Below are 15,337 nucleotides of genomic sequence, written 5' to 3' on the forward strand. Positions count from 1 at the left end.
ATCCATTTGGTGAACTTCCAAGTTTCTAATGGCGGCAATGGCAAGCACCAACCTTATAGATGTTATTCGCGTAACCAGCGAATATATATCAAAGTAATCCAAACCTTCTCGTTATTTATATCCTTTGATCACCAACCTTGCCTTATACTTATCGATTGTGCCATCAGGTTTCATCTTCTTCTTGAAGATCCATCGATATCATAGTGGTTTACACCCTTGAGGAAGATCCACTAGTTCCCAAGTATGATTTTGTAAGATAGAATCTATCTCACATTTAATGGCCTCCCTCCATGAGGTCCTTCAGCGGAGTTCACCGCTTGTTGATACGTTTGAGGTTCCTCTTCTACCATGTAGGTAAGGAAATCAGGGCCGAAGGATTTTTCAGTCCTTTGCCGTTTACTTTTTCTGATTTCAACCTCCTCTGTCTCATATTGTTCCCGAGGTTCATCTCCAGTATTCTCGTTTTGAATACTTTCCTCAACCGGTCTAGAATACCTCGGTAAACATGGAAACTTATATTCAAACCATGATGCATCCTTTGCTTCTATTATGGTGCCATTGTTTATTCCGGGATTCCTGGAATCATGCACAAGAAATCGATATGCACTACCGGAAGGGTATATCATATAAACACACAATCCACGGTTTTGGGTCCTATTAGTAGGCGTTTTGGTGGAGTCACCACTACCTTGGCTAGGCACCCCCACACTCGCAAGTATTTATATGGTGGTTTAATTCTCGTCCATAACTCATATGGTGTTAGATCTTTCTTCTTATTCGGTATCATGTTTAAGACATAATTAGCCGATAAGATTGCTTCCCCCCCACATGTCCGGGCTTACCCCAGAACTTATCATCATGGCAATCATCATTTCTTTCAATGTTCGGTTCTTACGTTCCGCTATGCCATTTGATTGAGGGGAGTAAGGAGGCGTGACTTCATGTATGATTACTTCCTTTTCACACAAGTCCATAAAAGGTTAAACATATTCACCTCCTCGGTCATTCCTTACTCTTTTAATTTTCCGATTTAGTTGATTCTCAACTTCGGCTTTAAATAAGATAAACTTATCAATAGCCTCGTCTTTACTCTTAAGTAAGTAAACATAGCAATATCTTGTACTATCATCAATGAACATGATGAAGTACTTGTTCCCATCATAAGTAGGAATTGCTTTTAGATTACACACATCGGTGTGAATAATCTCGAGGGGTTTGGTAAATCGTTCAATCTTTTTGAATGACGATCTCGTTTGTTTTGCTTCGACGCAAGTTTCACATTTATTATTTGAGTCGATATTGAATGTTGGTATGCATTTAAGTTTAATCAAACGTCGAATGGAATTAAAATTAAGATGACCTAGTCTACCATGCCAAACATTAGAAGACTCAAGCATATAAGCAGAACTAGTAGCATTCTCATTCATTTTGTTAAACACGGTTACATTCAACTTGAACATACCAATAAGGGCATAGCCCTTACCAACATACACACCATTTTTGGTCAACACGACCTTATCTGACTCAATCATCATTTTGAACCCAAACTTGTTCAACTGCCACCCCGACATAAGGTTCTTACGAATTTCGGGAACATACAACACATTTGACAAAGTAAGATCCTTTCCCGAAGTCATCTTCAAAACCACATTCCCCTCACCTTTGACTTCGGCTGTAGCGGAGTTTCCCATAAACACCTTTTCTCCATTAGTCACCTCTTTGAAAGTGCTAAAGAGACTTTTGTCAAAGCACACATGACGGTTAGCCCCCGTATCAACCCGCCAATCTTTGTTATTTTGCCCAACCAAGTTAACTTCGGTGACAATAATCGAGAGGTCCGTGACCACCGCAACAAGGTTCTCAACTTCATGAACCATGTTAACTTGTCGAGCATTTTCTTTCTTTGGAAGCTTGCACTCATTGGCCCTATGGCCTTGCTTCCCACAATTGTAACAAGTTCCTTGGAACTTCTTTTTCTTCCCAACTCCCCCCTTAGGACCAAGGTTGAAGCCTTTCCCATGATTTTTCTTTCCACCATTTTTACCCTTTGAAGATTGGCCATGTTATAAAACATTGGCCTTTGTTGTTCCGGGACCGTCAATTCTTTTAAGAGCAATTTTGTTATCTTCTTCAATACGAAGACGAACAACAAGATTTTCAATGGTCATCTCCTTTCGCTTATGCTTGAGATAGTTCTTGAAATCGACCAAACTTGGTGGTAGCTTTTCAATAATACAAGCAACTTGGAATGTCTCACTAAGCGACATCCCGGGCATGTATATCATGAAGAACAACTTGTAAATCTTGAACTTGACTCATAACAGTTTTTGAGTCTATCATTTTAAAATCCAAGAATTTAGCCACCACGAATTTCTTAGTACCGGCATCTTCGGTTTTGTATTTTCGGTCCAACGACTCCCATAATTCTTTGGCAGTCTTGGCCTTACAATACACATTATAAAGTGCATCAGCCAGGCCATTCAAGACATAGTTCTGGCACAATAAAGGATGATTCCAAGCCTGAACCGTGCTTAACGACAGCGCATCCGTTGCCTCTTCATCAACATGAGGAACGGTTTCAGTCAAGAACCTCGCGAGGTTCAAAGTGGTCAAATAAAAAAACATTTTTTGTTGCCACTGTTTGAAATTCACACCAGTGAACTTCTCCGGTTTCTCAGCATGAGACGTGACAGCACTCGGCAACGGAGCAACCAAACCGGTTGTCACAGCAACCGTGTTAGTCACGATGGCAGAAACAGCAGCGCTCATGGGTTGGGATTCCATTCTGAAAAGAAATACAAGTAATCTGTTTAAGTTTGTTGGAAATCTTGTATTAATAATCAACAGAAATAATGAAAAAATCAACACAGTAAACCGGGCTTATGTTTAACACAATTCCCTTAAATAGATTCTCGGTCTGTTCCCAGGGTACTCCGGTTCGAAACAGAATCGGTGCTATGCCGGAGTCGGACATTTGCCTGAAACGAGATCGGAATTAACACTGTTGCAGCAGTAGGAAGAAGATGAAGTGTGATTTTCGTTGGTGTGTCTTGGCTAAATAATGGTCATCTTATTTATAACCATAGTCATAAACATATAATCAATTCAGAGTTTATGACCATTAAAGAATAATAATATTCATCCCAAAAATTCGTCTCACGCGGGCTCGGGTTTTCGAAGTTGCATTCGTGCGGGCACGCACGAGTTCGATGGATTTCCAGTCCAAAAACCCAAATTTGCACCCCCCTGCGCGCACGTATGACTTGTGGTAAAACATGTCATAAAGAATTCAAATGGGTGTAGGGTTACTACCTTATAAACCATTCATTATTTTGTTCCCAAACCGATGTGGGACAAACCTTTACCACTTCCACCACTTCCTTCATTCACACACTTAAAACTTCCAACGATGTATTTGTCGTCAGGTGTGTGGCGATTAACTATATTTGGGAGGGGCGATTTTTGGGCTACAACAACCCCCCACCCTCCCTCGGCTACATGTCGCCCTCCTTGGCCACATGTCAAAAATCCCCTCAATTTTGTAACCCCTCCACTACACATAGCCTAAAGTTATAGGTTGCAATAGTACGGAATCCTTTATATCAATTATCGCTAGAGCTTTCTGTTCTTTTTGAAAAACACTGTTTTACCCCTGTTTAAAAGATTAAACGAATACACAACACAAAGCATTCTGTTTAGTCAACCAACATTACATGTTGGCAAACAAATCTACATTACTAGGTGATTTCGTGGTAGAATTAAAACACATAACCATCAGTTGGTTCAATTTTGTTGGAGAGTATTCCATTTTGGAAGTTGCCCATAAGCAAATTTGCATTACAAAATCACGCAAATTCTATACCCTCTGTTATTGCAACAATTTCATCATCGATCATCCAACAACATGTTTTTTCATGAAAAATGAGGAATCATTTGCCTGTCGGATACATAAACACAACCGCGTCACCAGTGTCAACACATACAATATATTGATGTTAGATTTTGACACTCATTGCATTAGATTCGGTGTCCTCCATCACAATGAGAATTATGCGACCATTAAAGATTATGAATTAAAACAGTTGGACGTACGTCTTCATCAAGATGTGGATCTATAGCACAACTAAGTAGAATATCTTTCTTATGGTCATAATCACAACATATTATTTTGTGGGTTAGTATTAAAAATTTTATAATTGTTTTGTGACAACATAGATGTTTACATTGCTAAATGCTCGTCAAAATACAACGTATACTTTGTATATGTAAATTAATAGCTACCACCAAGATATGAATGAGATGTGGACATTAGAAATATCTTTGTATAAAGATATGTACAAGAAACCATAGGTTATACTTTTCTTGTGTGGACTTAAAATTGTGTTTCGTAATAAAGTGTTGAGTGGACTGCGGTTTTTGTTTCTTTGGGTTGTCCAAATCTGTGGTTTTAGTCCAATAATTTCAAATTTGTGATTTCCGTCCCTGTGGTTTCATTCCACCTGCAATTAAGCCCAAATTCATTAACCTCGTTAAGTCTGGTTGTTAAACCCATCAACATGCCCCTCACGTGAGAGGCGTTTTTGTCCTTTATTCCCCAGATAAACCCAGTCGTAATTCGCAAGCCTACTCACGTGAGGGACTATGGTGTAGTTGGGGGGAAAAGAGACAAAACAGCCCCTCACGTGAAGGATACGCTGATGGATTTAACGACCAGACTTAACGGGGTTAATGAATTCGGGTTTAATTGCAGGTGACATGAAACCACATGGACGAAAATCACAAATTTGAAACTATTGGATTAAAACCGCGTATTTGAACAAAACACATAGACAAAAACCGCAATTTACTCTAAAGAGTGTTCCCATTTTTGGTGCCTTGTATTATACTAATTTGTGTAGCTTATTGCAATAAATAAATGTAATCTTTAAGTTTCTATCAAGTAACTTTTATGTTGGGTCATACATGTGACAGAAACTATGAGAAGATAAATAAAAGCATATAATTTATAATTAGTTGAGCTTAGTCTATATTTGTATGTAACCACCATACTTAGTTGACCAGCCAGCCAATATCAACAAGAGGGCCACATGTTCCCCTAAAATACGGGTAACGCATAAACCCTATCCAACTATAAACGCTCACAAAACGCGAAGTAGTAATTATACAACGAGATGCCAACCAATTATGTCTAGCAACTACATTCAATTCAATTTTGTCGTTACAAAATATCGTATATCTCTTTCATGTATGTCATCTTCTGCGGCTATGCCTTTTACTTCCTTGACCCACACTCCCAACCAATTTGCACACCATCCTCTATCGACATATAAACGTGATCAAGTATGGTCAATCAGATATTATAGAAATCCATCATCCATGTCGATAGTTTTTAACTAAATGTTTCGATAAAAAAATTCCCAAAAAAGGAACTCAAACAAAATCTTTGTTTTTTTCTTCTTTTATAAAATATATGTTTAGAATATATTTTTCATGATTAATTAATTATGTTCGTGGTCATGTATATTACGTCACCGCTTACTTCAAAATCTATAAATTTAAGTATATTTAAGGATAAGTCATCTATAAAAGAAAATTTTATAGTTTATACATTCAATAACAATTAAGTTAATAATAATAATGTACATATTCGATTAAGTTTCTGTTTCAAAAGTAAAAAATTGGAAAATATGTCTTTCGGTATACAATTTCACCTAAACTAGACTATTAGATCATATGTTATATCTAGCGGGGGTGAGCTATGAAGATACTATATAAACGTACAAGAGGAGTTCTCACACTCACATTCACTAGCCTTGTGTTATACTTGGTGAATGTGAGTCACTTAGACTCCAAATAAACAAGAGAGGGTGTCACACTAACACCGGTAACCATTTGTATACCTATCGAGTCTGAGTGAATCAAATTTTAAATTGTTAATACAATAAGGATTGAAATTTCAATATTTTAAACAATTACTTATTTAAAAAGACATAAAAGATTAATATTTGAACATAAAAGTTGAGTCAATGGACTTTTATGTACAAATTTAACAAGTGGAAGGACTTTTATATGCAAAAGTCAAATTGATGAACTTTTATGAGCAAAAGCAAAAAATATGTTGATTTTTTATAGCATTTGCCCATATTTTAAAATCTGTCCAATTAACCTCACTATAAAAAGGTTAAAAATAGTGTTATAGGAAAAATTTTCTTTATGTACAATGGATTATATTAAAATATTCACAAGGGTATTCAAGGGTATTCACAAAAATATTCACAAGCTTAATACTAAGGACGACTATTGGTAATTGGTAATGTAGACTCATAGTTAATACCCGATTATAAATGCATGTCCAATACTCGGACTCACAACCATCATGTACCTTGTTTACTTATTTCCTATCGACTATCGGGTGCACCTATTGTAAATCATGCTAGAGTTTACCAGTTATCCTAAAAAAATAGTTTGCTCAAACGTTAAAATTTTAATAATATCACGACTAAAAGATTAATAGTTTACATCTTGTAAAATACATTTCTTGTAGGATAAAATATCTTTGGGGTGAAGAAATGTACAAGACACCTATAGGTTATACCTTTCTTTGTGGACACGAAAATGTGTTTAGTAATCACTTATAGTCTCCCTCAATTATATGAAGTGTTCCTATTTTTTGGTGTCTTGTATTATATTTGAAGACTTACTTTAAAGAGCATTTGGTAATATCATGCTATATATGTGAGTATGTGACAGAAAATAAGAGAAGATAAAGAAAAATGAATGATTTTGTATTTAATTTATTGAGTGATAAAGAAGGTAAAATGTCTTATTTCCTATTAATTTTCATAGTCTTTAAATCAATGATTAAAAAAATATGATTTTAGTTCACAATTAAGGAAAAAGTTATGTTATTATAAAATATTTGTTTTACTAAGCCAACATTACATATAGGATAAGACGTACTGAGTTTAAATCATTGTAAGTGCAAACTTAATAGGATTTCAGATGAAATTTTTTTTTATGTTTAAAAGAAAGGGTGAGACGTTTTCGAAGCAACCTAGCCGACTATAAAATTAAGGAGTTTAAACTAGAGAGCGAACCGTTTGCGATATTGGTCAACTTGGATGAGAAGCAATCTAACATTAATTCTTTGGGCTTTGATCTAACATGTGAACACCCTACTTGGTTGAACATCCAGCCACTTTTAATATGGTCAAGTTACAAACCGTGGCCAACTGAAAACAGGATGCCAAATTGCCAACCAATTTAGTCTACCACATTCAATGCCATTGTTGCAAACCCTCAATCTCTTCTGGATATCGCCATCTTTCGTCACGCGTTATCTAGATCACTATCCAACTTGAAATCAAGCAAAAAATCGGTAATCTTTTATAAACATTACCGGGGCGGCTAGCCTTGATAGTTTTTTACTAATTATGTTTTCTATTTACCATGTTATGATTAAGAAAAGAACAAAAAGAGTCTCAATTAGGAACTTAACAAAATCTTTGTGCATGTTGTTACTTTTACTAAAATATATGGTTAAATCTTACTTTGAAAATGTATATTTCATTTAATCGTATAAATTAAACCACTTATTATTATTTTGTATAAAGCGACTTAAGAACTTTGCCTAAACTGTGTGTGTGCATTTATATGTTTTACCTTGGTGGTGTGTACGGCTGTAAACGTGCCGAGTCGAGTCGAGTCGAGCCAGGGTGTGCTCGAGCTCGAACTTAATCGAGCTGGCTCGTTTTCTTAATCGAGCTGAAAATCGAACTCGAGCTCGGCTCGAGTATAAAGCTTGAGCCGAGCTCGAGCTCGTCGAGCTGGACTTCTTTAATTTTTTTATTTTTTATTTATTTTTTTTATTTTATATTTTACAAATTTTGATATATAAAATACAAAAAAATATATTTTTAACATACATATTATATAAAATTTATAAACTAGAGAATTTATAAATTTATTTTGTTTTATTTTCGTTATTCTTTTATAAGGTTTTAGGTATCGATTGACATAATCTATGTATAATTTTTATTTATTTATTTGTTGGTATGATATTATTATTTATAGATATTAAAATTTAGGGTTTAATCTAAACGAGCCAACGAGCCGAGCTAACGAGTCGAGCCAAGACCGAGCCACGAGCCGAGCTGACCCTGGCTCGAGCTCGGCTCGTTTAGAAATCGAGCTGAGTCGAGTCGAGCTCATTTAGAATCGAGCCTTTTCGAGCCGAGCTATGTTCGAGCGAGTTTCGAGCGAGCCGCGAGCTTTTTGAACAACCCTAGTGGTGTGGTCATGAGTTTTACCTTATACTCTTCTAAAGGTTTCTTCTCTCCAACGTCTTCAAAATAATCTCACTTATGACATAGATATGAGTTTAAACCTAGATAAAACATCATTAGCTGGATTAGGTCTCACGACATAAACATCAGAACCCTTAACCAGAGTATTCCAGAGTCTTTACCAGTTTTCGTGGCTCAAATAAAAAAAAACTAGTAGTATAATAATTTGCCTTACCCATATTAATGCATTTAAAAGTTCGTTGGGGGTAGTTGCCCAACCCCCCTTATCTCCCCTTTAAACTCTCATTTCCCACCTTCTTCCATATCACAATATTTTCTTCAAATTCATCAAACACTTGCCCAAATTCAATCCAATTCCATAGTTTACCATGTCAAATTCACAAGAACAGCCCGCGTCGAACGCCACCGCAACCCTCCCTAACTTTCTCCATTCAATAAAACTAAAATATGTCAAATTAGGCTACCGTTACTTAATCTCACACGGTTTATACCTCTTACTAACCCCTCTCCTAGCCGTTATCGCGATCCATTTATCGACACTCACCACGCCCGACCTCATTAACCTATGGGACCAACTAAGGTTCAATTTAGTCACAATAACAACATGTTCAATATTAATAGTGTTTCTAGCAACAATCTACTTCATGTCCAGACCAAGAAAAATTTACCTAGTCGATTTCTCGGCTTACAAACCCGACCCAGCCAGAATGGTGACTCGGGAAATATTCGTGAACCACTCGAAAAAAACCGGAATGTTTACAGAAGAGAATTTAGCCTTTCAGAAGAAAATTCTTGAACGGTCGGGTTTGGGACAAAAGACATATTTCCCTGATGCGGTGTTGAGGGATCCTCCAAACCCGTGTATGGCGGAAGCGAGGAAAGAGGCGGAGATGGTGATGTTTGGGGCGATTGATGACTTGTTGTCGAAAACCGGAGTGAAGGCCAAGGATATTGGGATATTGGTAGTGAATTGTAGCTTGTTTTGTCCTACACCTTCATTGAGTGCTATGATTGTGAATCATTATAAGCTTAGAGGGAATGTTATGAGTTATAATCTTGGTGGAATGGGGTGTAGTGCTGGCTTGATCTCCATGGATCTTGCAAAGCAACTTCTACAGGTTAGTTTCTTGTTTCTTTATCCGGAGTAACCCTATTTTTGTTGGCAAAGCTCGGGGTCTGAAAGTAAACTTGTTTAATAAACAAGTCTGTGCTCGAGCTTTATTTATTGAGTTCGAGCTAGTTAGTAAGCGTAAACTAGTTTTTTTAGATATATTTTTTGTTTTTATGTTAAATTTTATGATTATATAGTAATCAAAATTATTTAGTTTCTTGTTTCTTAATCCGGATCAGTAACCCTATTTTTGTTGGCAAAACTAGGGTCTGAAAGTAAACTTGTTTAATAAATATGTCTGTGATCGAGCTTTATTTATTGAGTTCGAGCTAGTTCGTAAGGGTAAACGAGTTTTTTTATATATATTTTTTGGTTTTTATGTTAAATTTTATGATTATATAGTAATCAAAATTGTATATGCAAGTTTATGATAAAAATAACTAAATATTGTTTTATATGTAAAAAATATTATGAATATATATATATATATATATATCAAGTAATTATAAAGTTAATTAATTGTTAACATACGAGCTAAGCTCGAGATTAAAAATTTACTCACAATTAGCCAAGCTCTCACTCGAGTTTAAACAATACACATAAATTGGAGCTTTAATAAGTATAGCTTAAAATGAGCTAATGTGTTCATGATTTACTCGAGATTGGCTTCTTAAAAAAGAGCTTTAATGGGTCGATCCTTAAATAAGCTTATATAATAAACAAGCCCAAACTTGAGAATTAGTTAAACTAATTTATTATTTATATAACGTTTAATTAATATATTTGTATATTTATTTATTTAATAACTAATGTTATATACAAAATTACGTTATAAATATCTATATTATAATAGAAATAAATACAAAAAAAAACAATAATAAATATATAAAAATTAATTACAAATAAAAGATTCGAACTTAAGTAAACAAATTACCCATGTGTAGAGCTCAAGCTTGTATAGATTAAACAAGTCAATCTCGAGCCTAGCTAGTCAAACTTGAACTCGGCTTATATATCTACACCCTTGACTCCGCCTGGGTAACAAAAACAAATACTTAAATCTTCATAGCAAAAGATAATTGTTTGATATCTTTAAACAAAATAAAAATGATATTACAAATGCAATAACATTTTTTGTTTGTTTGTTTTCTTTAAAACAGGTGAACCCTAATTCATACGCATTAGTAGTAAGCACAGAAAACATAACTTTAAACTGGTACCATGGCAACAACCGGTCAATGCTAATGTCTAACTGCTTATTTCGAATGGGAGGAGCTGCGGTTCTTCTGTCAAACCGGTCCTCAGACCGCCGACGATCAAAGTACCAACTAATCCACACTGTCCGCACACACAAAGGCGCGGACGACAGGTGTTATAGCTGTGTGTTTCAACAAGAAGATGAAAACAAGAAAATAGGTGTTGCACTTTCAAAAGACCTCATGGCTGTTGCAGGTAATTAAAACCTTGTAAATATTAATGTTTGTATTAGATTGCGTACTTAAGGGTTAATCTTGATAAAGTTTTAAATATCTTCGGTTATTTACTATCGTTGTTCAAAGTTATTATGTTTATCGAGTTTATTATTATTTTAAAAGAATTGAGTAATAGTTGGTTTAGGTTTTTGAGTTTAGTATAAGTAAATTGGTAGGGTTAATGACAGAGCCGTCTTCAAGAATCGTGTAAATATTTTGGGCTGAAGGCAGAAAAAAAATTTGAGTCTTAAATTAGTTGAGTAAATAGGTTTAAACACTACAAATACATATATATTTTATAAAAAAATTTATATATAATTTATTTTTTAAAAAAATAAAAATTTGGGTTTATCTGGGTGTCGAACTAGGGTCGGTCGACCACCGTGGCCCTGCCTCATAGCCGGCCTTGGTTAATGATTTGTGTGTGGCCTGGTCAAGTTTACAGTACTTTTTTAATAATAAAGAAAAGAGTCGAACGGGTTGTATACATTATGTGTACATTCTCGTGTTTGATTAATGATTATCAGGGCCTGATTTCCAACAATGTATAGTTTCTATACTATCACTATTGTAACTAATGGTCTAATGTACAATGTATAGGTGAAGCATTGAAAACAAACATCACAACACTTGGACCATTAGTACTTCCTATGTCGGAACAACTCTTGTTTTTCATGACATTAGTTGGAAGAAAAGTGTTCCAAATGAAGATCAAACCCTACATACCGGATTTCAAGCTCGCATTCGAGCATTTTTGTATTCATGCGGGCGGGAGAGCGGTTCTTGATGAGTTAGAAAAAAGTCTTGACTTATCTGAGTGGCATATGGAGCCTTCAAGAATGACTCTATATAGATTTGGAAATACTTCGAGTAGTTCATTGTGGTACGAGTTAGCGTATACCGAGGCTAAGGGGAGGATCCGAAAGGGTGATAGGGCGTGGCAAATTGCTTTTGGGTCTGGGTTTAAGTGTAATAGTGCGGTTTGGAAGGCGTTGAGGACGATTGATCCGGCTAAGGAGAAGAATCCTTGGAGTGATGAGATTAATGATTTTCCTGTTCATGTTCCTAAGATTGAGAAAATTGGTTCTTGAAAAGATTCAATTTTTGTTAATTTTATGTGTAAAAAGTTGCATATTATATTGTATTGTTAATTGTTATATGCTATTGTATGAAGTTAAACCATCAATTGGCTTTTTGACTATTGTTATGATGAATTGGGTTTAAGGGAACACTTATACATTTTAATCTTAACATGAGAACGTAGAAAAGAATACTAATTTATAAAAAAATGTGAACATAAGAAACAATACTAGCTATTATATCAATATACATAAACAATGATTTGTAATAACAGAGAAAAAAAACCTAAAAAATTAAAACAAAATAATAACAACATATATCAACAAATACTTATAACAACAAAATAAAAAATCTAATAATAACAACAAAATATAAATCAGTAAATACTTATAACGTCTCTTAATCGAAAATTAACAAATACGGACAAAAAATAACAGAAAACACCTATAAAAAAACTAATAATAACAACAGGTTGGTTCTCACAGTTTTCATGTTAAAAATAAAATTTATTTGATCATGGGTTCTTAGGTTTAATACATGGGTATAAAAAATTATATAATTTGTTCAAAAGCTACAAGTTTGTTAATAAAATTTCATGACTATAAGATTAATAGTATATAACTTGTATAACACAATTCTTGTAGGATAAATTATTTAATAAATGAATAGTTGAATGAATTTAATACTATTAATTTTGGGAGTAGTATTGGATAAGGGATAAATGAATTCAGAGAAGTGAAGAGATGGTAGTTGAACAAAGAAATGACACCTAAGAGTTAAACATGATATGTTTATTTAAACATTGTGAAATATTAAAATAATTATTGATGGATTATATAAGTTTTGAAGGATATGTCATTTCAGTTAAATTGATTTTAAAGCATTCACATAGAGTTGGCAAAAATAGTTTATTTTTGTAATTTAAGTAACCAATCGTACGTTATCATAATTGACCCGAAAGAGATACTTGAAACGCAATAAATAACGTTTGGTTGGGAGGGTATTTGTTGTATGGTTGAATAATTAAAGTATACAGAGTCTATTTATCTTTTTTTTTCTCTTTTATATCCTCGTGACTCACGAGACGCGGATATACATCGGTTGAGGGTAGCTCGCCACGCTACCTCTCAACTTTCTTGTAGAAGAACTAAGTTTTTTTGTTTTTCTATCTTATGTATCGACTATCATTTAATAAGAATTTTTTAATCCGCGCTACCCTCTACTCATCTGAATCCACCATTAGTCATGGCAAAATAAAAATAATAAATAATACTACACATTTGAATTATTGTACACATGGATAATAAATAAACAAACGGTTGCAATGTATGTCAAAATTATGTCAACTCAAAATCATTTTTACCATTTAGGTAATAATTATATATAAATAAAATTTTCTATAACTTTATTAGTTTGACTTTAATCGTCCTGAGAAGTTGATCTACTGGTAAAAAGGTCTGTCTCCCAAAGTGAAGACACAGATTCGATTGTCACTTGGGCCATTTCGAATGACATCTAGGTAAAATGACAAATCAGGGCTTTAATCCCGGTACGACCCGACAAAGGGTGAGAGTTTGTTTACAAATTCCACCCGGTTCCCACGCATCAGGGAGTACAGTCTCACGACGGTCGAGAAGTTGACCTTGAACATAGCCTCGAAAGAATAAATTTACACTTGAAATCCTAAGATTCTCTGTCATCCAAAAAAAAGTTAACCAATCGAGTGTACTTCTTAGCTTTAACAAACCATTGGAAATTTCGTGATTTTTCTAAATTCTTATTACTAAATATATTAGTTTTTTATTCAACTAATGTAATACATAGAGACTTCTAACCTTATTTAGTATATACAGTCATGACATTAAAGCATAAAACATACAAATTAAATAAAATAATATACAAGTTGATTGATTACATGTTACATGTTATATACTGTTCATTGTAGATATCACATGTGAAAGAAGTCCAAATTCAAACCAAACAAGTTTAGAGTGTGACATGTTTCCATTATTCTGACTATGTTATAAAATTTAGACAAGACAAGACCATCAACCAAACATGGCAAAACAGTCCAAATATGCACAGAAACATGGATGTACATAAGTACATTTCACAAACATGGAAAATAGATCTATTTGTAATTTGTGTTTTGCTTCAATTCTTTTAGGTTAAATGAGAAACTGATCTTCGCAAAACATCTTTTTAGTTGTTTCTAGAGTCGTCTCCGAAAATCGATAAACAATTTAGGGCCAAAGGAAAGTATAATTTGGGACTTAGGTAAAATATGAATTCAATAACTCATATATAAAAAGTAAATGATACGATAATAACTGGGCTATAAAATTGATAAATTCAAAATTTCCGGGCCTCTGAAATGATCAGACCTAAGGTGATCTACCTTCATGCCTCTCCATCCCGCACGGCCCTTGTTGTTTCTTAAATGTATTAAGATATGTAGATTATCATAATAAAGAAATCTTATAATGCACTTATATATCATATTGTGTAAGGTGTGGTGTATAATTTAAGATAAAAATCAAAACTGAGATAAAGATTACAAGAGTCAAGAGCTTAGGATAGATCGAATTGGACGTTATAGCTCAAGTTTTGTTTTAGTTGTTTAACGAGTTCCTCGGTAATTAAGTTTTGGTTTCGATTAAGTTTATCGCTAATTAGATATGTAGATATATTATCATAATGAAGCAACGTGTTTGTTTTATAAAGATTTGGTAGCAATTTAAGTGTTACATGTATAAGCTCATAAGTATTATGTTTTGGATCGTGTAAAATAACCGTGTAATTCCAAGATAAAAGTTGGATGTGTGAAAACAAATAAAAGGGTAAAGATATTAACCTTTAAAAATTGTTTTATAAACATTATGTAACAATTTAAGTGCTACATGTATATGCTTATGTATTATTATTTTTGTTTCTCTTTATAAAATAACTCCACACTATATAACTATCTTTAACAGGGTGATTTATTATAATAAACCTTAAAAGAGAGACAAAATACTAGTGGGTCAAGAGCTCAACCCCATACTATTTTGGCCCAAACACTTTTTGCACACAGCAGCCCACGATAATACCACAGTCTATAGCCCATACTCAAAATATGGGTAACAAAAGTTTAATCTCAAGCCCAGCTTTGATTACAACAAAAATTAACCACCGTAAATTACAAATTTTGTTTCTTCTTATGTTTGTATCAAATTTCAACGTATGCTCTAACCTTTTTAATTTATGAGATTTACACTTAATGTTTTCAAATGTTACATGTTTTGTCTTTTAGGCCTAAACCATCTAATTTTCATTAAATCTAGTCATGTGCCCTGCACATAACCAGATTAACAAGAACTATTGGCCGA

At 34.0% G+C, this 15,337-nt stretch overlaps 1 protein-coding gene across 1 annotated transcript; it reads left to right on the forward strand.

The window, feature by feature from the left end:
• Positions 1 to 8,664: 8,664 nt before the first annotated feature.
• LOC143591154 (3-ketoacyl-CoA synthase 11-like) lies at positions 8,665 to 12,087 on the forward strand. Its single transcript, XM_077071449.1, has 3 exons — positions 8,665 to 9,424; positions 10,578 to 10,869; positions 11,490 to 12,087. Exons 1-3 carry the CDS (start codon positions 8,675 to 8,677, stop codon positions 11,978 to 11,980), a joined length of 1,533 nt encoding a protein of 510 aa, XP_076927564.1. The 5' UTR covers positions 8,665 to 8,674; the 3' UTR covers positions 11,981 to 12,087.
• The last annotated feature ends 3,250 nt before the right edge of the window (positions 12,088 to 15,337 follow it).

Source organism: Bidens hawaiensis, unplaced genomic scaffold, assembly GCF_021521415.1.
Source record: "Bidens hawaiensis isolate Kalapana, Puna unplaced genomic scaffold, B.hawaiensis_p1.1 tig00039350_1, whole genome shotgun sequence".
NCBI classification, from domain to species: Eukaryota; Viridiplantae; Streptophyta; class Magnoliopsida; order Asterales; family Asteraceae; genus Bidens; species Bidens hawaiensis.

Coding starts and splice junctions, on each gene's coding strand:
- LOC143591154 (XM_077071449.1), top strand. CDS start 8,675: ATGTCAAATTCACAAGAACAGCCCGCGTCGAACGCCACCGCAACCCTC. Junction 9,425..10,577: donor TTGCAAAGCAACTTCTACAG/GTTAGTTTCTTG, acceptor TCTTTAAAACAG/GTGAACCCTAATTCATACGC. Junction 10,870..11,489: donor AGACCTCATGGCTGTTGCAG/GTAATTAAAACC, acceptor TACAATGTATAG/GTGAAGCATTGAAAACAAAC.